The following is a 26,611-nucleotide window of genomic DNA, read 5'->3' as shown; positions in this document are numbered from 1 at the left end:
AGCCCAACACACAGCCCAACACGCAGCCCAACACACAGCCCAACACGCAGCCCAACACACAGGCCAACACACAGGCCCAACACACTGCCCAACACACAGCCCCAACACACAGCCCAATACGCAGCCCAACACACAGGCCAACACAGAACCAACTCTGAGTGGCCTTATTTCCCAACGAGACGCCATTAACACCTGGTGTCTCGTATTTGCGACAAACTCACTCACTTCCCTCATTTTTTATAATGTTCCAATCTGGTTTGGACTTTGTGAAGTGAGGACACCAAAGAGAAACATGTATCAATCAAATCAAGATATTAGAGATAATTAAAAGCGTTTCAAATCAAATTTCAACGTAGCCTTATTTTGGGGTCCAGGTGAAGTAAAAGTCATAAACATAACTCGGGTGTCGGAGGGTTGTGTGGGTGAGTGGGTGAAGTGAGGGTATCTGCGCATCAGCCAAATGTCTTCCATCTCTAAACACTGTGCATCGTTGTGCATTAAGGTTTGACTCTCCCATCGCCGTGATCCGAGTGTTCTTCGAGTGCTCGGCGGTTCACTCACAGGAGGAGGATTTTATTTATTTCATCTAAGTGTATTTGTGGTCTTACGCCGCTCGGCCTGCGCCTCCTCCCGCTGTCCTGCGCTCGCGTCACACCCTCGGGTTCAGACTGACGAGAAGCGAGCCTTGCGTTAAGCTGCTCCCACAGCTCGGAAACCCCTCTCAATCTGAACTGAGCTTATGTGAGCTGGTTCTGCTGAATTTAAATTAAAAAACAAACAAAAAACAAAGATCCTACAAAAACTGTCAGTGTGTCACACCCTCGGGTTCAGGCTGACCAGAAGCGAGCCTTGCGTTAAGCTTCTCCCATAGCTCGGAACCGCTCTCAATCTGAACTGAGCTTATGTGAGCTGGTTCTGCTGAATTTAAATTAAAAAACAAACAAAAAACAAAGATCCTACCACAACTGTCGGTGCTTTTAAATGCAGTTCTGTTTTAATCTTCCTCAAATGTGTTAAATATTCACTTTGGCCCAGGTTTTGAGTTCAATGCGGCTTTTGTCGGGTTAAATACACGTGAATAATAACAGTAGTACACGATCATAGTAGTAATAGCAGTAGCAGCATTCGTAGTAGTTGATATTTCCGAGTCACAGCGACAAACCCTCGGGGCAAACATCCAATCAGGCTCCGACAGAGTGATCCCTCGTCTCGTCTTTCTCCCGTCTCTCCTCCTTCTCCCATCTCTTTCCACCCTTTCTTTCTCTATCTCTCTCTCCGCTGGGGACAAACTGATGGGAAAACTTTTATTGTACTTTGCACTTTCTCCGTTCGGCGTCGGATAAAAGTTGTTTCCTTAATCCTCGGGCGACTCTCTCCTCATCTCCTCCGATCCGCCACGAAAAACACACAAAAAACTTTATGTTCTTCCACAACGATAGTGGTAAAGTACTTTTACTGAGACGGCAGTGGTAGCAGTTGTTATAAAGTAGTAAGAAAGTAAGAGCTGACTTTTTCATGAATGTTAACCTAGCTTGCTTCAACAGTTTTGCTTCCAGGTTTATAAAAGTATTACAGTTTAGAAGTTTGGTGGTAATGGCTAAAAACGTTAGCATCAAAGTTGGCTAAAGCTACGTCGTGAAGAGTATTTTGGTGGACAAGTCAAGAGCCAATCAGAACACACAAAACTCACAATCAGAACAAAACAAATTTAAATGTGTAAATTAATAATAATATACAAATAATAATACCATAACCTGAACCTGAACAATAACATGAACCATAACATGAACCATAATATGAACCTGAACCATAACATGAAATATAACCTGAACCATAACATGAACCATAACATGAACCTGAACAATAACATGAACCATAACATGAACCATAACATGAACCATAACATGAACCTGAACAATAACATGAACCATAACATGAACCATAATCTGAACCTGAACCATAACATGAACCATAACATGAAATATAATCTGAACCATAACATGAACCATAACATGAACCTGAACAATAACATGAACCATAACATGAACCATAACATGAACCAAAACATGAACCATAACATGAACCTGAACCTGAACCATAACCTGAACCATAACGTGAACCATAACATGAACCATAACCATAACCTGAACCATTTTAACCCATGTCTGAACTGTAACCATGCCGTCGATCTGAAAACACAAGATTTACTTTGTGGGGACCGGATTTTTGTCCTCATAAACTTCATGCAAAGATTTGAGCCCCCACGGTATGATAAACACACACACACACACACACGCATGCACGCACACACACACACACACACACGCACACGCACGCACAGACACACACACACACACACACCAGTGTTAGAGAGTGGCTCTTTCACTTATGACAGCAGCACCTCTCTCTCTCTCTCTCTCTCTCTCTCTCTCTCTCTCTCTCTCTCTCTCTCTCTCTCTCTCTCTCTCTCTCTCTCTCTCTCTCTCTCTCTCTCTCTCTCTCTCTCTCTCTCTCTCTCTCTCTCTCTCTCTCTCTCTCTCTCTCTCTCTCTCTCTCTCTCTCTCTCTCTCTCTCTCTCTCTCTCTCTCTCTCTCTCTCTCTCTCTCTCTCTCTCTCTCTCTCTCTCTCTCCCCCCCCCAACCACCGCAGCAGCAGCAGCAGCAGCAGCAGCAGCAGCAGCAGCAGCAAGTCAATATCCTACAGCCTTCCACAGAGGGAAGGAGGGGGGAGGGGAAGAGGAGGGAGGAGGGAGCAATTAAAGTCTGTCCCATAAGAGCCATTTAAGAGGCAGAAACAGACGACTCGGCTGAATCGCTCTCACACGACGGTTTCATGCTTTGTTTGAACATCACATTGACTCTGATCACAAATGTTAAGATCACCACCAAGATCACTTTAACCTGAACCTGAACCTGAACCTGAACCTGAACCTGAGCCTGCACTTTATCCTGAGCCTGAACTTTATCCTGAGCCTGAACTTTAACCTAAACCTGAACCTGAACAAAAACCTGAGTTTCGTCTTTACGAAACGCAGCGAGACAACACAAAGCGACGTGTGCCAGTCAGCGCGAGACCCCCGTGTATCATCTATGCCCACCTCAGAAGTGTCTGTGCCACCTCAGAAGTGTATGTGCCATATCAGAAGTGTCTGTGCCACCTCAGAAGTGTATGTGCCATATCAGAAGTGTCTGTGCCACCTCAGAAGTGTCTGTGCCACCTCAGAAGTGTATGTGCCATATCAGAAGTGTCTGTGCCACCTCAGAAGTGTCTGTGCCACCTCAGAAGTGTCTGTGCCATATCAGAAGTGTCTGTGCCACCTCAGAAGTGTCTGTGCCACCTCAGAAGTGTTTGTGCCACCTCAGAAGTGGCTGTGCCACCTCAGAAGTGTCTGTGCCACATCAGAAGTGTCTGTGCCACCTCAGAAGTGTCTGTGCCACCTCAGAAGTGTCTGTGCCATATCAGAAGTGTCTGTGCCATATCAGAAGTGTCTGTGCCACCTCAGAAGTGTCTGTGCCACCTCAGAAGTGTCTGTGCCATATCAGAAGTGTCTGTGCCACCTCAGAAGTGTCTGTGCCACCTGAGAAGTGTCTGTGCCACCTCAGAAGTGTCTGTGCCATATCAGAAGTGTCTGTGCCACCTCAGAAGTGTCTGTGCCACCTCAGAAGTGTCTGTGCCATATCAGAAGTGTCTGTGCCACCTCAGAAGTGTCTGTGCCACCTCAGAAGTGTCTGTGCCATATCAGAAGTGTCTGTGCCACCTCAGAAGTGTCTGTGCCACCTCAGAAGTGTCTGTGCCATATCAGAAGTGTCTGTGCCACCTCAGAAGTGTCTGTGCCACCTCAGAAGTGTATAGGGTGCACTTGAAGTCTCTCCTCGTGTCCTCCACTTCACACGTCGTACTGGGATTTTTTTAGATAGAAAAATTCATCAAAACGATGATGATTACGGTTCAATTACAGTCTTCGGTCCGTACGTGCGCGAGCTGGGACAGACACGCAGCGGATAAACTTTTATCCCCCCTCGTCTCGAGCGTCGGGAGCGAACAGATGAAGAACAGATCTCAGAGCGTCGCCGCGTCGCATGTGGGGAAATCAGCCTCCGCCTCACGCTCCACTGCCGCCTCCCAAAACCCCGCCCCCCCCCAGGGTGACGAGAGAGAGAGGAGAGAGAGAGCATGTGGATAGATGAGAGAGAGGGAGGAAGAGAGGAAGAGAGGAGGAGAGGGAGAGAGAGGAGAGAGGAGAGAGGAGAGAGGAGAGAGGAGAGAGGAGAGAGGAGAGAGGAGAGAGGAGAGAGGAGAGAGGAGAGAGGAGAGAGGAGAGGAGAGGAGAGAGGAGAGAGGAGAGAGGAGTGAGTCTAAACCAGGTCTAAACCAGGACTAAACCAGGACAAAACCAGGTCTAAACCAGGTCTAAACCAGGTCTAAACCAGGTCTAAACCAGGTCTAAATCAGGTCTAAACAAGGTCTAAACCAGGTCTAAACCAGGACTAAACCAGGACTAAACCAGGTCTAAACCAGGACTGAACCAGGTCTAAACTAGGTCTAAACCAGGACTGAACCAGGTCTAAACCAGGACTAAACCAGGTCTAAACCAGGTCTAAACCAGGACTAAACCAGGACTAAACCAGGTTTGAATCAGGACTAAACCAGGACTAAACCAGGATTAAACCAGGTCTAAATCAGGTCTAAACAAGGTCTAAACCAGGTCTAAACCAGGACTAAACCAGGACTAAACCAGGTCTAAACCAGGACTGAACCAGGTCTAAACTAGGTCTAAACCAGGACTGAACCAGGTCTAAACTAGGTCTAAACCAGGACTGAACCAGGTCTAAACCAGGACTAAACCAGGTCTTTCCTCCCTCGTTCCCCTCCTCCTCTTCTCCCCTCTTTTCCCAGAACAGTCGTGCTCCCGTCTGAAATTGACAGACACTTGATCCAAAATTGCTTCTGTTTTTCTCCTTTTATATTCCACTCTGCTCGTCTTCGACCCGTATTTTTATCCTCTCACTATCGCCGCCGTTTGTAACAGTCAGAGTTTATCGATCGCGCTCTATTTCGGGCCTGATTCCTCCATCGCCGGCTTTTCCACAGCGTTTGTGATGCCGAAGCCAACACTGAACGCACAGGGGAGGGTCTGGGGGAGACTCTGGGTGAGGCTCTGGGTGAGGCTCTGGGTGAGGCTCTGGGTGAGGCTCTGGGGGAGACTCTGGGTGAGGCTATGGAGGAGACTCTGAGGGAGGGTCTGGGTGAGGCTCTGGGGGAGGCTATGGGGGAGGCTCTGGAGGAGGGTCTGGGCAAGGCTCTGGGGGAGACTCTGGGTGAGGCTCTGGGTGAGGCTATGGAGGAAACTCTGGGTGAGGCTCTGGGGGAGGGTATGGGTGAGGCTATGGGTGAGGCTCTGGGTGAGGCTCTGGGTGAGGCTATGGAGGAGACTCTGGGGGAGGCTCTGGGGGAGACTCTGAGGGAGGCTCTGGGGGAGGCTATGGGGGAGGCTCTGGGGGAGACTATGGGGGAGGGTCTGGGTGAGGGTCTGGGGGAGGCTCTGAGGGAGGCTCTGGGGGAGGCTATGGGGGAGGCTCTGGGGGAGACTATGGGGGAGGGTCTGGGTGAGGCTCTGGGGGAGACTCTGAGTGAGGCTATGGGGGAGACTCTGGGGGAGGGTCTGGGTGAGGCTCTGGGTAAGGCTATGGAGGAGACTCTGGGTGAGTCTCTGGGGGAGGGTATGGGTGAGGCTATGGGTGAGGCTCTGGGTGAGGCTCTGGGTGAGGCTATGGAGGAGACTCTGGGGGAGGCTCTGGGGGAGACTATGGGGGAGGGTCTGGGTGAGGCTCTGGGGGAGATTCTGGGTGAGGCTATGGAGGAGACTCTGGGTGAGGCTCTGGGTGAGGCTATGGGTGAGGCTCTGGGGGAGGCTATGGGTGAGGCTCTGGGTGAGGCTATGGGTGAGGCTATTGGGGAGGGTATGGGTGAGGCTATGGGGGAGGCTCTGGGTGAGGCTCTGGGTGAGGCTATGGAGGAGACTCTGGGGGAGGCTCTGGGGGAGACTATGGGGGAGGCTCTGAGGGAGGCTCTGGGGGAGGCTATGGGGGAGGCTCTGAGGGAGACTATGGGGGAGGGTCTGGGTGAGGCTCTGAGGGAGGCTCTGAGGGAGGCTCTGGGGGAGGCTATGGGGGAGGCTCTGGGGGAGACTATGGGGGAGGGTCTGGGTGAGGCTCTGGGGGAGACTCTGGGTGAGGCTATGGAGGAGACTCTGGGTGAGGCTATGGGTGAGGCTCTGGGGGAGGCTCTGGGGGAGACTATGGGGGAGGGTCTGGGTGAGGCTCTGGGGGAGATTCTGGGTGAGGCTATGGAGGAGACTCTGGGTGAGGCTCTGGGTGAGGCTATGGGTGAGGCTCTGGGGGAGACTCTGAGTGAGGCTCTGGGTGAGGCTATGGGTGAGGCTATTGGGGAGGGTATGGGTGAGGCTATGGGGGAGGGTATGGGTGAGGCTCTGGGTGAGGCTCTGGGTGAGGCTATGGAGGAGACTCTGGGGGAGGCTCTGGGGGAGACTATGGGGGAGGGTCTGGGTGAGGCTCTGGGGGAGATTCTGGGTGAGGCTATGGAGGAGACTCTGGGTGAGGCTCTGGGTGAGGCTATGGGTGAGGCTCTGGGGGAGGCTATGGGTGAGGCTCTGGGTGAGGCTATGGGTGAGGCTATTGGGGAGGGTATGGGTGAGGCTATGGGGGAGGCTCTGGGTGAGGCTCTGGGTGAGGCTATGGAGGAGACTCTGGGGGAGGCTCTGGGGGAGACTATGGGGGAGGCTCTGAGGGAGGCTCTGGGGGAGGCTATGGGGGAGGCTCTGAGGGAGACTATGGGGGAGGGTCTGGGTGAGGCTCTGAGGGAGGCTCTGAGGGAGGCTCTGGGGGAGGCTATGGGGGAGGCTCTGGGGGAGACTATGGGGGAGGGTCTGGGTGAGGCTCTGGGGGAGACTCTGGGTGAGGCTATGGAGGAGAACTGGGTGAGGCTATGGGTGAGGCTCTGGGGGAGACTATGGGGGAGGGTCTGGGTGAGGCTCTGGGGGAGATTCTGGGTGAGGCTATGGAGGAGACTCTGGGTGAGGCTCTGGGTGAGGCTATGGGTGAGGCTCTGGGGGAGACTCTGAGTGAGGCTCTGGGTGAGGCTATGGGTGAGGCTATTGGGGAGGGTATGGGTGAGGCTATGGGGGAGGGTATGGGTGAGGCTATGGGGGAGGCTCTGGGTGAGGCTCTGGGTGAGGCTATGGAGGAGACTCTGGGGGAGGCTCTGGGGGAGACTATGGGGGAGGCTCTGAGGGAGGCTCTGGGGGAGGCTATGGGGGAGGCTCTGAGGGAGACTATGGGGGAGGGTCTGGGTGAGGCTCTGGGGGAGGCTCTGAGGGAGGCTCTGGGGGAGGCTATGGGGGAGGCTCTGGGGGAGACTATGGGGGAGGGTCTGGGTGAGGCTCTGGGGGAGACTCTGGGTGAGGCTATGGAGGAGACTCTGGGTGAGGCTATGGGTGAGGCTCTGGGGGAGACTCTGAGTGAGGCTATGGGGGAGACTCTGGGGGAGGGTCTGGGTGAGGCTCTGGGGGAGACTATGGGGGAGGGTCTGGGTGAGGCTCTGGGGGAGACTCTGGGTGAGGCTATGGAGGAGACTCTGGGTGAGGCTCTGGGTGAGGCTATGGGTGAGGCTCTGGGGGAGACTCTGAGTGAGGCTCTGGGTGAGGCTATGGGTGAGGCTCTGGGGGAGACTCTGAGTGAGGCTCTGGGTGAGGCTATGGGTGAGGCTATGGGGGAGGGTATGGGTGAGGCTATGGGGGAGGGTATGGGTGAGGCTATGGGGGAGGCTCTGGGTGAGGCTCTGGGTGAGGCTATGGAGGAGACTCTGGGGGAGGCTCTGGGGGAGGCTCTGAGGGAGGCTCTGGGGGAGGCTATGGGGGAGGCTCTGAGGGAGGCTCTGGGGGAGGCTATGGGGGAGGCTCTGAGGGAGGCTCTGGGGGAGGCTATGGGGGAGGCTCTGGGGGAGACTATGGGGGAGGGTCTGGGTGAGGCTCTGGGGGAGACTCTGGGTGAGGCTATGGAGGAGACTCTGGGGGAGGGTCTGGGTGAGGCTCTGGGGGAGGCTGTGGGGGAGGCTCTGGGGGAGGGTCTGGGCAAGGCTCTGGGTAAGGCTATGGAGGAGACTCTGGGTGAGTCTCTGGGGGAGGGTATGGGTGAGGCTATGGGCGAGGCTCTGGGTGAGGCTCTGGGTGAGGCTATGGAGGAGACTCTGGGGGAGGCTCTGGGGGAGACTATGGGGGAGGGTCTGGGTGAGGCTCTGGGGGAGACTCTGGGTGAGGCTATGGAGGAGACTCTGGGTGAGGCTCTGGGTGAGGCTATGGGTGAGGCTCTGGGTGAGGCTCTGGGGGAGACTCTGGGTGAGGCTATGGAGGAGGCTATGGAGGAAACTCTGGGTGAGGCTCTGGGGGAGGGTATGGGTGAGGCTATGGAGGAGACTCTGAGGGAGGCTCTGGGGGAGGCTATGGGGGAGACTCTGGGTGAGGCTCTGGGTGAGGCTATGGGTGAGGCTCTGGGTGAGGCTCTGGGGGAGGGTATGGGTGAGGTTATGGGGGAGGCTCTGGGGGAGACTATGGGGGAGGGTCTGGGTGAGGCTCTGGGGGAGACTCTGGGTGAGGCTATGGAGGAGACTCTGGATGAGGCTATGGGTGAAGCTCTGGGGGAGACTCTGAGTGAGGCTATGGGGGAGACTCTGGGGGAGGGTCTGGGTGAGGCTCTGGGGGAGGCTATGGGGGAGGCCCTGAGGGAGGGTCTGGGCAAGGCTCTGGGTAAGGCTATGGAGGAGACTCTGGGTGAGTCTCTGGGGGAGGGTATGGGTGAGGCTCTGGGTGAGGCTCTGGGTGAGGCTATGGAGGAGACTCTGGGGGAGGCTCTGGGGGAGACTATGGGGGAGGGTCTGGGTGAGGCTCTGGTGGAGACTCTGGGTGAGGCTATGGAGGAGACTCTGGGTGAGGCTCTGGGTGAGGCTATGGGTGAGGCTCTGGGGGAGACTCTGAGTGAGGCTCTGGGTGAGGCTATGGGTGAGGCTATGGGGGAGGGTATGGGTGAGGCTATGGGGGAGGGTATGGGTGAGGCTATGGGGGAGGCTCTGGGTGAGGCTCTGGGTGAGGCTATGGAGGAGACTCTGGGGGAGGCTCTGGGGGAGGCTCTGAGGGAGGCTCTGGGGGAGGCTATGGGGGAGGCTCTGAGGGAGGCTCTGGGGGAGGCTATGGGGGAGGCTCTGGGGGAGGCTCTGAGGGAGGCTCTGGGGGAGGCTATGGGGGAGGTTCTGGGGGAGACTATGGGGGAGGGTCTGGGTGAGGCTCTGGGGGAGACTCTGGGTGAGGCTATGGAGGAGACTCTGGGTGAGGCTATGGGTGAGGCTCTGGGGGAGACTCTGAGTGAGGCTATGGGGGAGACTCTGGGGGAGGGTCTGGGTGAGGCTCTGGGGGAGACTATGGGGGAGGGTCTGGGTGAGGCTCTGGGGGAGACTCTGGGTGAGGCTATGGAGGAGACTCTGGGTGAGGCTCTGGGTGAGGCTATGGGTGAGGCTCTGGGGGAGACTCTGAGTGAGGCTCTGGGTGAGGCTATGGGTGAGGCTCTGGGGGAGACTCTGAGTGAGGCTCTGGGTGAGGCTATGGGTGAGGCTATGGGGGAGGGTATGGGTGAGGCTATGGGGGAGGCTATGGGTGAGGCTATGGGGGAGGGTATGGGGGAGGGTATGGGTGAGGCTATGGGGGAGGCTCTGGGTGAGGCTCTGGGTGAGGCTATGGGGGATGCTCTGGGGGAGACTCTGGGGGAGGCTCTGAGGGAGGCTCTGGGGGAGGCTATGGGGGAGGCTCTGAGGGAGACTCTGGGGGAGGGTCTGGGTGAGGCTCTGGGGGAGAATATGGGGGAGGGTCTGGGTGAGGCTCTGGGGGAGACTCTGGGTGAGGCTATGGAGGAGACTCTGGGTGAGGCTCTGGGTGAGGCTATGGGTGAGGCTCTGGGTGAGACTCTGAGTGAGGCTCTGGGTGAGGCTATGGGTGAGGCTCTGGGGGAGACTCTGAGTGAGGCTCTGGGTGAGGCTATGGGTGAGGCTATGGGGGAGGGTATGGGTGAGGCTATGGGGGAGGCTATGGGTGAGGCTATGGGGGAGGGTATGGGGGAGGGTATGGGTGAGGCTATGGGGGAGGCTCTGGGTGAGGCTCTGGGTGAGGCTATGGGGGATGCTCTGGGGGAGACTCTGGGGGAGGCTCTGAGGGAGGCTCTGGGGGAGGCTATGGGGGAGGCTCTGAGGGAGGCTCTGGGGGAGGCTATGGGGGAGGCTCTGAGGGAGGCTCTGGGGGAGGCTATGGGGGAGGCTCTGGGGGAGACTATGGGGGAGGGTCTGGGTGAGGCTCTGGGGGAGACTCTGGGTGAGGCTATGGAGGAGACTCTGGGTGAGGCTATGGGGGAGACTCTGGGGGAGACTCTGGGTGAGGCTCTGGGGGAGGCTATGGGGGAGGCTCTGGGGGAGGGTCTGGGCAAGGCTCTGGGTAAGGCTATGGAGGAGACTCTGGGTGAGTCTCTGGGGGAGGGTATGGGTGAGGCTATGGGTGAGGCTCTGGGTGAGGCTCTGGGTGAGGCTATGGGGGAGGGTCTGGGTGAGGCGCTGGGGGAGACTCTGGGTGAGGCTATGGAGGAGACTCTGGGTGAGGCTCTGGGTGAGGCTATGGGTGAGGCTCTGGGGGAGACTCTGAGTGAGGCTCTGGGTGAGGCTATGGGTGAGGCTATGGGGGAGGGTATGGGTGAGGCTATGGGGGAGGCTCTGGGTGAGGCTCTGGATGAGGCTCTGAGGGAGGCTCTGGGGGAGGCTATGGGGGAGGCTCTGAGGGAGGCTCTGGGGGAGGCTATGGGGGAGGCTCTGAGGGAGGCTCTGGGGGAGGCTATGGGGGAGGCTCTGGGGGAGACTATGGGGGAGGGTCTGGGTGAGGCTCTGGGGGAGGCTCTGAGGGAGGCTCTGAGTGAGGCTCTGGGTGAGGCTATGGGTGAGGCTATGGGGGAGGGTATGGGGGAGGCTCTGAGGGAGGCTCTGGGGGAGGCTATGGGGGAGGCTCAGGGGGAGACTATGGGGGAGGGTCTGGGTGAGGCTCTGGGGGAGGCTCTGAGGGAGGCTCTGGGGGAGGCTATGGGGGAGGCTCTGGGGGAGACTATGGGGGAGGGTCTGGGTGAGGCTCTGGGGAGGCTCTGAGGGAGGCTCTGGGGGAGGGTCTGGGTGAGGCTCTGGGGGAGACTCTGGGTGAGGCTATGGAGGAGACTCTGGGTGAGGCTATGGGTGAGGCTCTGGGGGAGACTCTGAGTGAGGCTATCGGGGAGACTCTGGGGGAGGGTCTGGGTGAGGCTCTGGGGGAGACTATGGGGGAGGATCTGGGTGAGGCTCTGGGGGAGACTCTGGGTGAGGCTATGGAGGAGACTCTGGGTGAGGCTCTGGGTGAGGCTATGGGTGAGGCTCTGGGGGAGACTCTGAGTGAGGCTCTGGGTGAGGCTATGGGTGAGGCTATGGGGGAGGGTATGGGTGAGGCTATGGGGGAGGGTATGGGTGAGGCTATGGGGGAGGCTCTGGGTGAGGCTATGGGGGAGGCTCTGGGGGAGGCTCTGGGGGAGGCTCTGAGGGAGGCTCTGGGGGAGGCTATGGGGGAGGCTCTGAGGGAGGCTCTGGGGGAGGCTATGGGGGAGGCTCTGGGGGAGACTATGGGGGAGGCTCTGGGGGAGACTATGGGGGAGGGTCTGGGTGAGGCTTTGGGGGAGGCTCTGAGGGAGGCTCTGGGGGAGGCTATGGGGGAGGCTCTGGGGGAGACTATGGGGGAGGGTCTGGGTGAGGCTCTGGGGGAGACTGGGTGAGGCTATGGAGGAGACTCTGGGTGAGGCTATGGGGGAGACTCTGGGGGAGGGTCTGGGTGAGGCTCTGGGGGAGGCTATGGGGGAGGCTCTGGGGGAGGGTCTGGGCGAGGCTCTGGGTAAGGCTATGGAGGAGACTCTGGGTGAGTCTCTGGGGGAGGGTATGGGTGAGGCTATGGGCGAGGCTCTGGGTGAGGCTCTGGGTGAGGCTATGGAGGAGACTCTGGGGGAGGCTCTGGGGGAGGGTCTGGGTGAGGCTCTGGGGGAGACTCTGGGTGAGGCTATGGAGGAGACTCTGGGTGAGGCTATGGGTGAGGCTCTGGGTGAGGCTATGGGTGAGGCTATGGGGGAGGCTATGGGTGAGGCTATGGGGGAGGGTATGGGGGAGGCTATGGGTGAGGCTATGGGGGAGGGTATGGGTGAGGCTATGGGGGAGGCTATGGGTGAGGCTATGGGGGAGTAATAGTTCAGAATCAGTTTAGCACAATATTTAATATGAAGTAAACTGAATGTGAACCTAACCAACACGTCCTGCGTTTTGAGCGTGTTTTGATGCTCTGGACACGCCTCTAGGTGGACTATGAATCTAAAGTCGTTGCCTGGACGACGCGGTCTGAACACACCATCGTTAGCGACCACACGTGTTTGTAAATGCCAGACCTCGTCAGCTCTGAAGCAGGTCAGGCCAGCACCAGGTGCCACAGGGGGGCGCTAGAGGGAATGTCACTGTCCTTAGATAATTATAATATATAACTATATAATAACTATAATAATAATCATCATCATCATTGCCATTTAAATGGTTACATCTTTCTAAAGGTCAAAGGGCATCGTAAATTAGTACCCAGACATTTGACCAGAACATTCTGAATAAAATGAATTACTTATAGATAGAACATCATCCCATCGACTGTAACACCATGACTTGTTTTTGATGGTCTGATATATTACGATAGATCACTCCTTGTTTTAAAAGTATAAGGTCGTTCAAACTTTAGACTTTAGAGCAGAGTCAGTAACTAAGAGAGCATCAATCACAGTCTGGAAGATTCTCTCGCTCTCGTGTCCATGAGCAGGGTTAAGATTCCCCTCCCACTCAGCAGGGGGCCCCGTGCTTCAAAGAGCCCAACAGGTGTGAGGTGTGGAGCACAATGCCAAGCTCCCGCAGAGAGAGAGAGAGAGGTGGAGAGAAAGGGAGAGAGAGAGAGAGAGAGAGAGAGAGAGAGAGAGAGAGAGAGAGAGAGAGAGAGAGAGGGAGAGAGAGAGAGAGAGAGAGAGAGAGAGGGAGGGAGAGAGAGAGAGAGAGAGAGAGAGAGAGAGAGAGAGAGAGAGGGAGAGAGAGAGAGAGAGAGAGAGAGAGAGGGAGGGAGAGAGAGAGAGGGAGAGAGAGAGGGAGAGAGACGACCTGACAACCAACACTGTCCTCAAATAAACTGAGAGAGAGAAAAGAGAAGAATGGAGAAGAGGAGAGAAGAGGGAGAGAGAGGTGCGCGATTCCCCGGATGGATTTCAGGACTCTGTGTTTGGGCCTCAGGACTCTGTGTTTGGGCCTCAGGACTCTGTGTTTGGGCCTCAGGACTCTGTGTTTGGGCCTCAGGACTCCTGCCATGGACACAACTAGCAGCTCATTATACTGGACATTCACAAAACTGAAAAGATTACATTTGGACTTAATTTGAAAACGTACGAATTGGACAGAGTGGACTCAATGGGACGTTTGCTTTGGGTTTCGTGTGCCAAGATTTCTGTTGTTTTTTTCTTTTTTTGTTGGATGTCTTCTTGTTTCTGTGTAGGTTCTATACCAGCCTGTTTAATGACCCTTTGTTTAAGGACAAAATGTCCAAAAACATTAAGACTTATCTGGAGGAAAATGAAACTGGGGAAATGTCTCCGGCTCCTCTAGGATGCTTCTAACGCAGTTTTGAGAGGACAAATTATAATAATCAAGAAAAAAGAAAACACTAAAAGATCTGCAAGAAAAAAATACAATTGTTGGAGGTAAATCATGCCAAGAAGGGACGTCCTAAAATACTACAAGAAATGAAAAAGAGGAGAAAATAATGTCTGACTTCACAGGAAACAGTTAAGAAAATGCCTCCCTCCCTCACTCCCTCCTCCTTGCCTCCTTGCTTCCCTGCCTCCCTTCCTCCTCCTTGCCTCTCTCTTCCTTGCCTCCTTGCCTCCTTGCCTCCTTGCTTCCCTCCCTACCTCCTCCCTCCTCCTTCCTTTCCCTCGTCTCCTCGTTTCAGTCCTAGAGGAGGTTTGTTGTGATCCGTCTGAACGCGGCGAGACACCAGAGGATCCTGAACACCAACACGCTGTCAATCTAATCTGCACGTCTCCCGACTCCGCTCTGTTTTCATCCGACGCCCGCTCCGCCTCCTCTCCTCCTCCTCCTCCTCTGCTCCTCTTCCCTTCCTCCTCCTCTCCTCTTCCTCTTCCTCCTCCTCTCCTCCTCCTCCTCTCCTCCTCCTCATCTTCTCCTCCTCTCCTCCTCCCCACCTCCTCCTCCCCCTCGCCTCCGCTCGCCTCTAGTTTGCATATTCTAATTACGCTCGTTCAGGGGATTCTCTGAGTTTAATGAATAAATTTGAGGAGGGATCGTGCAGCAGACGACGCGGGTCGAGCGAGCGCCGATCCTCAGCCTCCTCTTCCCCTCCTCCTCTGCTCCTGCCCTCTGCTCCTCCTCCTCCTCCCCTCCTCCCCCTTCCCCTTTTTATTTTTCAATCCTTTAAAACAAATGTAGTGCGGTAGAAAGTACAGATCCTGCACTCAAAGGTAGTGAAGTAAAAGTAAAAAGTATCCAAAGTAAAATGTCCTCAAGTTACAAGAAATAAAACAAAAAGGGGAAAAACGTATTTAAATATTATCACTATTATTCATTTTATATTAATATGATTATTATTCATTTATTATTAGTATATTATTATTATTTTTTATCTCTTTTTTTCTCTTTTGTTTGTTTGTTTTTTTTCCTTCTCTTTTATTTTTCCCTTCTTTCTTTCTGCTCTTTTAATCTTCATCTGGTTTGACCCAACGACATCACTTTCCTCGCACAGTCCGTTATCATCGATTTACTTTCATTAACCTTCACAGTTTAAGGTTAGTGTAGTTTAACGTTAGCATAGTTGAACATTAGCATAGTTTAACATTACCATAGTTTAAGGTTAGTGTAGTTTAACATTATCATAGTTTAACATTATCATAGTTTAACATTAGCATAGTTTACGGTTAGTGTAGTTTAACGTTAGCATAGTTTAACATCAGCATAGTTTAAGATTAGCATAGTTTAAGGTTAGTGTAGTTTAACATTAGCATAGTTTAACATTAGCATAGTTTAAGGTTAGTGTAGTTTAACATTAGCAAAGTTTAACATTAGCATAGTTTAAGGTTAGTGTAGTTTAACGTTAGCATAGTTTAACATTAGCATAGTTTAACGTTAGCATAGTTTAAGGTTAGTGTAGTTTAACGTTAGTATAGTTTAAGGTTAGTGTAGTTTAACATTAGCATAGTTTTGAAGCAGGACTAAACCCGGACTAAACCTAAATCTTAACTTGGACTAAACTAAAGGAGACAATGACTAAACCAGAACTCTTTTCTTCACAATGTATTTACTGTTTCTTATACTCCATGTGCGTGGTCCTTAGTCCTGGTTTAGTCTTTGCGGGTCTGGATCAGAACGTGTCCACGGTCCGGATGAAGGACGCGGCGTTGTGAACTGATGGTACATTATGTTATAGTAGATGTTTAAATATAGAGTCGCCCACGTGAATGACTCACCGTGGACTTCACCTCCACATCCTGAACCAGACGAGAGACACTTGTGCTCGCGACAACGCTCTTGTGACTCTCAGGAAGCGCGTTTCAAGCGCTCCCAGGGGCCAAGACTGAACATGACGCAACATGTCGTCCACGTTTGAAAAGGTCCAAACAAAGCCAATAATGGGACTCGACGCGCAGAGGGCGAAGAGTGAAACTCATCCAGGTTTAGAATCTGAGTCAGTCGCCCGCGCACTTTATCGGACGTGAAGTTCGAGGGAATCCTGGGGTTTTAAAAGTATTTTGGCCCGTCTCATCATCAAACTGAAACTCAGACACGGTCCGGGACGAGGCACGTGGGCCGGGACGACGCACGTTCCGGGACACGGGCCGGGACACGGGCCGGGACATGGGCCAGGCTGGGACGTGAACTGAGAGTCCGATAGATAAAAACGACTGACCAAAGAAACAACGGGACACACTTCAACAACAACTAATGGGCGGCGGGGGGCGTGGTCAGGGGGGCGTGGTCCACCTGATATACCAGAGGAAAGACGACACGCCAATCATTGAGTTTTTGATGAAGGCTGTTGAAAGTGTTTAGGTCGACGTCGTCCTCAACACTTCAGTCTGGATGTACTTTGAAGGGCCCATGACAGGATTTTACTATTCTCTAATTCTGACTTTATTTGGAGTATTTATACCTGTTGTACATATAAATTATATAGGAAATGACACCAGGGACACTCATACAGGAAGTGACATCACACCAAGGACACTCATACAGGAAGTGACATCACACCAGGGACACTCATACAGGAAGTGACATCACACCAAGGACACTCATACAGGAAGTGACATCACACCAAGGACACTCATACAGGAAGTGACATCACACCAGGGAGCGAATATTTTTTCGTACTTAACTTCAGAACAGTGCAGACTTCTCAGCCAATCAGAAGGCGAGCAGCTTCTAGGTGGGCGTTGACCTAAAATCTGGTCTATTCCCATTGGCGGCCCAGATCACATGCGAGGTCATTTATCGTCTCGCGGAGTGAAATTTCAGCTTTGTTGGCCCAGTGGTTACAGACACGGTTTAGGACCCTTGAGATCCCGAGTTCGACTCCTGCTCCCACCTGTAATTAATGGTTTAATTTTTTCCCCCTTCATCTCCTAACTACTACAACAACTTAGGGTTAGAGGTTAGAGGTTAGGTTTAGGGTTAGGGGTTAGGCTTAGGGGTTAGGTTCAGGTTCAGGGTTAGGTTTAGGGGTTAGGGGTTAGGGTTAGGGGTTAGGGGTTAGGGGTTAGGTTTAGGGGTTAGGGGTTAGGGGTTAGGTTTAGGTTTAGGTTTAGGGGTTAGGGGTTAGGGTTAGGGGTTAGGTTTAGGGTTATTTATTTTATGGTCAAACACTAGCTAGCATGTCCATTGTCATTCTCTATTTAGTTCATTCACGCGTTAGTTCAGGTTCTGTGGCGCTACGATCTCCTGGAGCGGCGAACACGGATCTATTCTGGGTGGGAGGAGACCAGAATTTAAGTCAACTCCCACCGAGAAGCTGCTCGCCTTCTGATTGGCTGAGTGCCCGAACTTAAGTACGAAAAAAATATTCGCCACCAGGGACACTCATGCAGGAAGTGACATCACACCAGGGACACTCATTCCAGTCAAAGTTTAAGCAGAATTTACACAAAGAAGCTACTTTATTGATGTCATCAATTACAAACAGGAAGTGAAATTATAAACCTAAAAAATGTGCTATTCAGTGATATTTTTTATCAAAATTTTATATATATAAAACGTAACTGCATTTTAGTTCAATGAGTGGCCCGACCTGTAGGGGGTGCTTTAAGCCTGTGGGGAAAATGTCACATCAATCTTTGCATTATTCCCTCCGTTTGTTGCTTACACATTAGAGTTGTGATGTTACCTCCCGAGCTGATTTTAAACGTCTTAAATGATGCATAAACGTGCATAAAGTACTGTAAAGACACAAATGTCCTAAAGTCCTCCTCAGAACAGACGCATAAGGCCATTAGATGGTTCCAGGAGCGTCCCCCGACTCTGCGGGTGTGTACGGTCACTATAGCAACCCCGCGGGGACGTTTACCTCTGTGTAAACGTCCTTTTTAAATTCACACAGATTGAATGCAGTTTTGGCAGCGGCGCCGCAGAAGCCCATCCGTCTTGTCCTGTCGTGTTTCCTCTAACTTTCCAGCTCATGTGCGCCGTAATGAGCTGTGACGCGGCGAGCGACCGGCAGCGGGCGCCGGCGAGCAACCGGCAGCGAGCGACCGGCAGCGAGCGACCAGCAGCGAGCGACCAGCAGCGAGCGACCAGCAGCGAGCGACCAGCAGCGAGCGACCAGCAGCGGGCGCCGGCGAGCGACCGGCGACCTCATGTGTGGGATGGATGTCGTGTCTTGGCAGGACCTCATGTCTGGGATGGACCTTGTGTCTGGGATGGACCTTGTGTCTGGGATGGAACTCGTGTCTGCGATGGTCCTCATATCTTGGATGGACCTCATGTCTGGGATGGACCTCATGTCTGGGATGGACCTCATGTCTGGGATGGACCTTGTGTCTGGGATGGACCTCGTGTCTGCGATGGTCCTCATTTCTTGGATGGACCTCATGTCTGGGATGGACCTCATGTCTGGGATGGACCTTGTGTCTGGGATGGACCTCATGTCTGGGATGGACCTTGTGTCTGGGATGGACCTTGTGTCTGGGATGGACCTCGTGTCTGGGATGGACCTCATGTTTGGGATGGACCTTGTGTCTGGGATGGACCTTGTGTCTGGGATGGACCTCATATATTGGATGGACCTCATGTCTGGGATGGACCTCATGTCTGGGATGGACCTTGTGTCTGGGATGGACCTCATGTGTGGGATGGACCTCATGTCTGGGATGGACCTCATGTCTGGGATGGACCTCATGTCTGGGATGGACCTCATGTCTGGGATGGACCTTGTGTCTGGGATGGACCTCATGTGTGGGATGGACCTCATGTCTGGGATGGACCTCATGTCTGGGATGGACCTCATGTCTGGGATGGACCTCATGTCTGGGATGGACGGGCATAGGTTGCTGCCGGATCCGTGTCAGTGTGAGAATGACGCGGTGGATACGGATCCGGCAGCGCGCGGACGTGTTTGAGATGCTAACGCTAGAAATGGAAAAACACAAAACGCAGATCGTCCCTAATGAGGCAAGAGTTTAATCTCTCTGGAAATAAGTCTGAGCAAAAAGGAATTATAATAATAATAATGTTTGTGATTTAAAAAAAATAAGAATAAGAATAATATGGATTTGTAACGGTTTGTAACGGTTTACGTTTTGTGTTTTGGTTCTGAACTAAACCAGGACTAAACCTAAAAGTCTCTCTCCCTCTCTCTCTCCCCCTCTCTCTCTCCCTCCTCTCTCTCCCCCTCTCTCTCTCTCCATCCTCTCTCTCTCTCTCCATCCATCCTCTCTCTCTCTCCCTCCTCTCTCTCTCTCACTCCTCTCTCCCTCTCTCTCACTCCTCTCTCCCTCTCTCTCTCCCTCCTCTTCCTCTCCCTCCTCTCTCTTTCTCCCCCTCTCTCTCTCCCTCCTCTCTCTCTCTCCCTCCTCTCTCTCTCTCACTCCTCTCTCCCTCTCTCTCTCCGTCCTCTCTCTCTCCCTCCTCTCTCTTTCTCCCCCTCTCTCATTCCCTCTCTCTCTTTCCCTCTCTTTCCATCCTCTCTCTCTCCCTCCTCTCTCCTTCCTCCTCTCTCCTCTGCACCGGGGGCTATGTTCCTCCTCTTTTATTTGCGTTCTTCGCTTCGTCTTCTTACGTTTTGAAGAGTGTTTTAATCACGACCCTCGCCCCTCGGCTCCGTCTCTCCTTCACTCTCTCCTTCACTCTCTCCTTTTCTCCCTCTTTTCTTTGCTTTTGTGCTCTGGTGCTTTTGTGCTCTTGAGCTCTGATTGTTGCCGTGACACTTTTAAACGAGTTAAACTCTTAAATGTCAGCTGACGGACTGGTTAAGGCTCTAGAGTCAGTTTGTTCTCCAAAAAAGCTCAAATTTCCCCCAAAATGCAACGGTTCTTCTGTTTGTTTTTTTCATGGCAAGTCTTTAAATCTAATTTTCAGAGAAATGAACTTAACTTGAATGTGACTTTCCTCAGAGTTTGTGCCACAAAGTCTCAGCTTCACAAAGAGGACGTTCTTTTCCATCATATTTAATAAGCTGCAGTCATTACTCAGAATCAATGGTATAAATTCTCTGATGATTGAAATTGTGACTTTTCCTGTTTTGGGAAACATTTGAGGACTTTATTCCATTCAAAAGATGATATTTCAGTTTAAATTGTCGCGTGGCATTCCTCATCATTATTCGAGTCGTGGACACAAAAACGCCTTTTATGTCAAAGAAAGAGGAATTATTAAATCTAAATGTCAAAAGAGAATAAATATTACATTTTATGAATCTGAATATGAATATGAAGCTTTCTGTCTGTGTTTGGTTCAAATCTGATTCAAAAAGACACTTAAATAAACTTTATAATATTGTAAATGTCAGGTGTGGAACCTGAAATTATGCAATAACAAATTATTAGAATCATTAGAATTAGTAATAATATTGTATATTACATCTTTAAAAAGACGTTTTTTAGAAAACGTGTTTAATCCTGGTTTAGTCCTGGTTTAGACCTGGTTTACACCGGGTTTAGTCCTGGTTTAGACCTTGTTTAGACCTGGTTTAATCCTGGTTTAGTACTGGTTTAGACCTGGTTTAGACCGGGTTTAGTCCTGGTTGAGTCCTGGTTTAGACCGGGTTTAGTCCTGGTTTAGTCCTGGTTTAGACTGGGTTTAGTCCTTGTTTAGTCCTGGTTTAGACCTGGTTTAGTCCTAGTTTAGACCTGGTCTAGATCTTGTTTAGACCTGGTTTAGTCCTGGTTTAATCCTGGTTTAGACCTGGTTTAGTCCTGGTTTAGGCCGGGTTTAGTCCTGGTTTAGAGCTGGTTTAGTCCTGGTTTAGTCCTGGTTTAGTCCTGGTTTAGACCTGGTTTAGACCTGGTTTAATCCTGGTTTAGTCCTGGTTTAGACCTGGTTTAGACCGGGTTTAGTCCTGGTTTAGTCCTGGTTTAATCCTGCTTTAGTCCTGGTTTAGTCCTGTTTTAATCCTGCTTTAGTCCTGTTTAGTTGCGCTCTACAATGTACTTAAACATAATTTGGAACCTGTGACTTAATGAATAAAACCATGACTACAATGACATTAAATTAAAATGACAAACGACGCACATCTGTCTTATATCTGCTCATTATTACTGCGAATATGATAAACATAAAATTATGAAAATCAGAAAAGATGTTTGAATCCTGATCTTTATGCGATGTGTAACATTCAATAATCAATAATCATTTAGATTTTTATGAAACGCTTCAGTCTCGTGACGACTTGTGCATTCGGCTAGAAATAAATCAACAAACACATAAAAGATCGATTGTAATGTTCAAAGCAGAATCATAAAGATATAGATGCTTAAGACATGGTTTAGTCCTGGTTTAGACCGGGTTTAGTCCTGGTTTAGAGCTGGTTTAGTCCTGGTTTAGAGCTGGTTTAGTCCTGGTTTAGACCTGGTTTAGACCTGGTTTAATCCTGGTTTAGTCCTGGTTTAGACCTGGTTTACACCGGGTTTAGTCCTGGTTTAGACCTGGTTTAGACCTGGTTTAATCCTGGTTTAGTCCTGGTTTAGACCTGGTTTAGACCGGGTTTAGTCCTGGTTTAGTCATAGTTTAGACCTGGTTTGGACCGGGTTTAGTCCTGGTTTAGTCCTAGTTTAGACCTGGTCTAGATCTTGTTTAGACCTGGTTTAGTCCTGGTTTAGACGTGGTTTAGTCCTGGTTTAGAGCTGGTTTAGTCCTGGTTTAATCCTGGTTTAGACCTGGTTTAGACCTGGTTTAGTCCTGGTTTAGACCTGGTTAAGATCTGGTTTAGTCCTGGTTTAATCCTGGTTTAGACCTGGTTTGGACCGGGTTTAGTCCTGGTTTAGAGCTGGTTTAGTCCTGGTTTAGACCTGGTTTAGACCTGGTTTAATCCTGGTTTAGTCCTGGTTTAGACCTGGTTTACACCGGGTTTAGTCCTGGTTTAGACCTGGTTTAGACCTGGTTTAATCCTGGTTTAGTCCTGGTTTAGACCTGGTTTGGACCGGGTTTAGTCCTGGTTTAGTCCTAGTTTAGACCTGGTCTAGATCTGGTTTAGACCTGGTTTAGTCCTGGTTTAGTCCTGGTTTAGTCCTGGTTTAGTCCTGGTTTAGACCTGGTTTAGTCCTGGTTTAGTCCTAGTTTAGACCTGGTCTAGATCTTGTTTAGACCTGGTTTAGTCCTGGTTTAGAGCTGATTTAGAGCTGGTATAGACCTGGTTTAATCCTGGTTTAGACCTGGTTTAGACCTGGTTTAGTCCTGGTTTAGACCTGGTTAAGATCTGGTTTAGTCCTGGTTTAATCCTGGTTTAGACCTGGTTTAGTCCTGGTTTAGACCTGGTTAAGATCTGGTTTAGTCCTGGTTTAGTCCTGGTTTAGACCTGGTTTGGACCGGGTTTAGTCCTGGTTTAGAGCTGGTTTAGTCCTGGTTTAGACCTGGTTTAATCCTGGTTTAGTCCTGGTTTAGACCTGGTTTAGACCGGGTTTAGTCCTGGTTTAGTCCTGGTTTAGACCGGGTTTAGTCCTGGTTTAGTCCTGGTTTAGTCCTGGTTTAGTCCTGGTTTAGTCCTGGTTTAGACCTGGTTTAGACCTGGTTTAGTCCTAGTTTAGACCTGGTCTAGATCTGGTTTAGACCTGGTTTAGTCCTGGTTTAGTCCTGGTTTAGACCGGGTTTAGTCCTGGTTTAGACCTGGTTTAGTCTTGGTTTAGACCTGGTTTAGACCTGGTTTAGTCCTGGTTTAGTCCTGGTTTAGAGCTGGTTTAGAGCTGGTTTAGAGCTGGTTTAGAGCTGGTTTAGTCCTGGTTTAAACCTGGTTTAAACCTGGTCTAGACCTGGTTTAGTCCTGGTTTAGACCTGGTTTGGTCCTGGTTTAGTCCTGGTTTAGTCCTGGTTTAGTCCTGGTTTAGTCCTGGTTAAGTCCTGGTTTAGTCTCTGTTTTGTAACGTCGGAGCAGAAGCCGAGAGCGGTGGAAACACTGAGTCTTTGAAGAATCCTTTGGGGAACACAAACCTCCATCTGAACTCATCATCAGAGAGAGGAGAGAGGGCGGAGTTATGGGGACAGAGAGCAGGGGATTGTGGGTAAATGTGGAGATGATGGAGGAGAGGGGGAGTGTCCAGAAGGCCTGGTCATTGGGTCAGGAGAACATGAGCTTTATTTTGTGACATCTATTTAAATCAGGAGGTTATGGAAGGGCACCAGGCTTGGTTTCCTCACCTCGTTGGTGTTCCAGCGATGGCGCTCTTTGGGCAGAGACGAGCATTTGGGCAGACATTCCAGGAGCTTCTTGGGCAGGTAGATCTTCAGCTGGCCTGGTTCATCTGAAGGAGAGAGAGAAGGAGAGAGGAGTTAGGAGACGAAGAGAGAAGGAGCGGCGAGGACAGAGGAGGAGGGACGAGGAGAGAAGGTGACGAGTTAGGAGACGAGGAAACGAGGAAACAAGGAGAGGCGAGGACAGAGGATGAGAGATGAGGAGAGAAGGAGAGGAGTTAGGAGACGAGGAGAGGCGAGGACAGATGAGGAGAGACGAGGAGAGAAGGAGAGAGGAGTTAGGAGACGAGGAGAGGCGAGGACAGATGAGGAGAGACGAGGAGAGAAGGAGAGAGGAGTTAGGAGATGAGGAAACGAGGAGAGGTGAGAACAGAGGAATGGAGATGAGGAGAGAAGGAGAGGAGTTAGGAGACGAGGAGAGGCGAGGACAGATGAGGAGAGACGAGGAGAAAGGAGTTAGGAGACGAGGAAACGAGGAGAGGTGAGGATAGAGGAATAGAGCTGAGGAGAGAAGGAGAGGAGTTAGGAGACGAGGAGAGGCGAGGACTGATGAGGAGAGACGAGGAGAGAAGGAGAGAGGAGTTAGGAGACGAGGAGAGAAGGAGCGGCGAGGACAGAGGAGAAGGGACGAGGAGAGAAGGTGACGAGTTAGGAGACGAGGAAACGAGGAAACAAGGAGAGGCGAGGACAGAGGATGAGAGATGAGGAGAGAAGGAGAGGAGTTAGGAGACGAGGAAACGAGGAGAGGTGAGGATAGAGGAATAGAGCTGAGGAGAGAAGGAGAGGAGTTAGGAGACGAGGAGAGGCGAGGACTGATGAGGAGAGACGAGGAGAGAAGGAGAGAGGAGTTAGGAGACGAGGAGAGGCGAGGACAGATGAGGAGAGACGAGGAGAGAAGGAGAGAGGAGTTAGGAGATGAGGAAACGAGGAGAGGTGACGACAGAGGAATAGAGATGAGGAGAGAAGGAGAGGAGTTAGGAGACGAGGAGAGGCGAGGACAGATGAGGAGAGATGAGGAGAAAGGAGTTAGGAGACGAGGAAACGAGGAGAGGTGAGGATAGAGGAATAGAGCTGAGGAGAGAAGGAGAGGAGTTAGGAGACGAGGAGAGGCGAGGACGGATGAGGAGAGACGAGGAGAGAAGGAGAGACGAGTTAGGAGACGAGGAGAGAAGGAAATAGGAGTTAGGAGATGAGGAGAGAGGAGGAGAGGAGTCAGGAGACGAGGAAATGAGGAAAGGTTAGGACAGAGGAGGAGAGACGAGGAGAGAAGGAGAGAAGAGTTAGGAGACGAGGAAACGAGGAGAGGTGAGGACAGAGGAATAGAAATGAGGAGAGAAGGAGAGGAGTTAGGAGACAAGGAGAGGCGAGGACAATGAGGAGGGACGAGGAGAGAAGTAGAGAGGCGTTAGGAGACGAGGCGAGGACAGATGAGGAGAGACAAGGAGAGAAGGAGAGAGGAGTTAGGAGACGAGGAGAGAAGGAGAGGCAGCCAGATGAGGAGGGACGAGGAGAAAAGGAGAGAGGAGTTAGGAGATGAGGAGAGAGGAGGAGAGGAGTTAGGAGATGAGGTAATGAGGAAATGAGGAAAGGTGAGGACCGAGGAGAGAGGAGGAGACGAGTTAGGAGACGAGGAAAGGAGGAGAGGCGAGGACAGAGGAGAGACGAGGAGAGGAGTTAGGAGACGAGGAAACGAGGAGGGGCGAGGACCGAGGAGGAGAGACGAGGAGAGAAGAGGAGAGGAGTTAGGAGATGAGGGGAAAAGAGGGGGGGAGTTAGGAGATGGGGAGAGAAGAGGAGAGGAGGAAGGAGACGAGAAAAGGAAGTAAACAAAGAGAAAGGTATGGAGGAGGCAAAGGAACGGCAGAAAGGAGACAAGGAGAAAGGAGGAGAGGAAACAAGGGAACAAGGGAACAAGAAGAGGGAAGGAACGACAAGACGAGGAGAAGAGGAAGGTAGGAAACAGGAGGCAAGGAATTAGGAGAGGAAGCAAGGAGAGGAAAAGGAGACGAGAGTGCGAGGATCGAGTGGCAGCCATATTTCCTCAGAACGTGTGAGCGCTGAACACGAAGCCTCCGGCGTCGCCGCGGTAACGAAAGACAAATATTGGTCCGTTTGTTTGGACAGAGTTCAGTCTCCACGTTTGGAACCGGCCAATCAGGAAAGACTAAGATAACTCTTTTATTTCAACTTAGTTTGAGGAAAAAAAGAAAACTAAAACATTTATCAAGCGAAACATCAAGAGCTGAAGTAAACCAGGACTAAACCAGGACTAAACCAGGACTAAACCAGGACTAAACCAGGACTAAACCAGGACTAAACCTGGACTAAACCAGGTCTAAACCAGAACTAAACCAGGTCTAAACCAGGACTAAACCAGCACTAAACCAGGACTAAACCTGCACTAAACCAGCACTAAACCAGGACTAAACCAGCACTAAACCAGGACTAAACCAGCACTAAACCAGGACTAAACCTGGACTAAACCAGGTCTAAACCAGAACTAAACCAGGTCTAAACCAGAACTAAACCAGGTCTAAACCAGAACTAAACCAGGACTAAACAAGGACCAAACAGGGACTAAACCAGCACTAAACTAGGACTAAACCTGGACTAAACCAGCACTAAACCAGGACTAAACCAGGGCTAAACCAGCACTAAACCAGGACTAAACCTGCACTAAACCAGCACTAAACCAGGACTAAACCAGCACTAAACCAGGACAAAACCAGGACTAAACCAGCACTAAACCAGGACTAAACCAGGACTAAACCAGGTCTAAACCAGGACTAAACCAGGACTAAACCAGCACTAAACCAGGACTAAACCAGCACTAAACCAGGTCTAAACCAGCACTAAACCAGGTCCAAACCAGGACTAAACCAGGACTAAACCAGGACTAAACCAGGACTAAACCAGCACTAAACCAGGACTAAACCTGGACTAAACCAGGACTAAACCTGGACTAAACCAGGTCTAAACCAGAACTAAACCAGGTCTAAACCAGAACTAAACCAGGTCTAAACCAGAACTAAACCAGGACTAAACAAGAACCAAACAGGGACTAAACCAGCACTAAACCAGCACTAAACTAGGACTAAACCTGGATTAAACCAGCACTAAACCAGGACTAAACCAGGGCTAAACCAGCACTAAACCAGGACTAAACCAGGACTAAACCAGGACTAAACCAGCACTAAACCAGCAATAAACCAGGTCTAAACCAGAACTAAACCAGCACTAAACCAGGACTAAACCTGGACTAAACCAGGTCTAAACCAGAACTAAACCAGGTCTAAACCAGAACTAAACCAGGTCTAAACCAGAACTAAACCAGGACTAAACAAGGACCAAACAGGGACTAAACCAGCACTAAACTAGGACTAAACCTGGACTAAACCAGCACTAAACCAGGACTAAACCAGGGCTAAACCAGCACTAAACCAGGACTAAACCAGGACTAAACCAGGACTAAACCAGCACTAAACCAGGACTAAACCTGCACTAAACCAGCACTAAA

The 26,611-nt window shown here is 51.4% G+C and overlaps 1 protein-coding gene across 1 annotated transcript in view; it reads right to left on the bottom strand.

Annotated features, from left to right (window-relative positions):
- Positions 1–26,611, bottom strand: part of LOC140366261 (calmodulin-binding transcription activator 1-like) — a 79,270-nt gene that overhangs the window by 33,769 nt on the left and 18,890 nt on the right. Inside the window, exon 3 of the mRNA XM_072452927.1 lies at positions 23,041–23,144. Within this exon, the coding sequence (XP_072309028.1) occupies positions 23,041–23,144 (104 nt within the window). The remainder of the gene's footprint in view (positions 1–23,040; positions 23,145–26,611) is intronic.

The sequence above is a fragment of the Eucyclogobius newberryi genome, unplaced genomic scaffold (assembly GCF_026437365.1).
Source record: "Eucyclogobius newberryi isolate DKJ021-1_F unplaced genomic scaffold, fEucNew1.0.hap1 SCAF_19, whole genome shotgun sequence".
NCBI lineage: Eukaryota > Metazoa > Chordata > Actinopteri > Gobiiformes > Gobiidae > Eucyclogobius > Eucyclogobius newberryi.
This window is presented reverse-complemented; position numbering and strand designations above follow the sequence as displayed.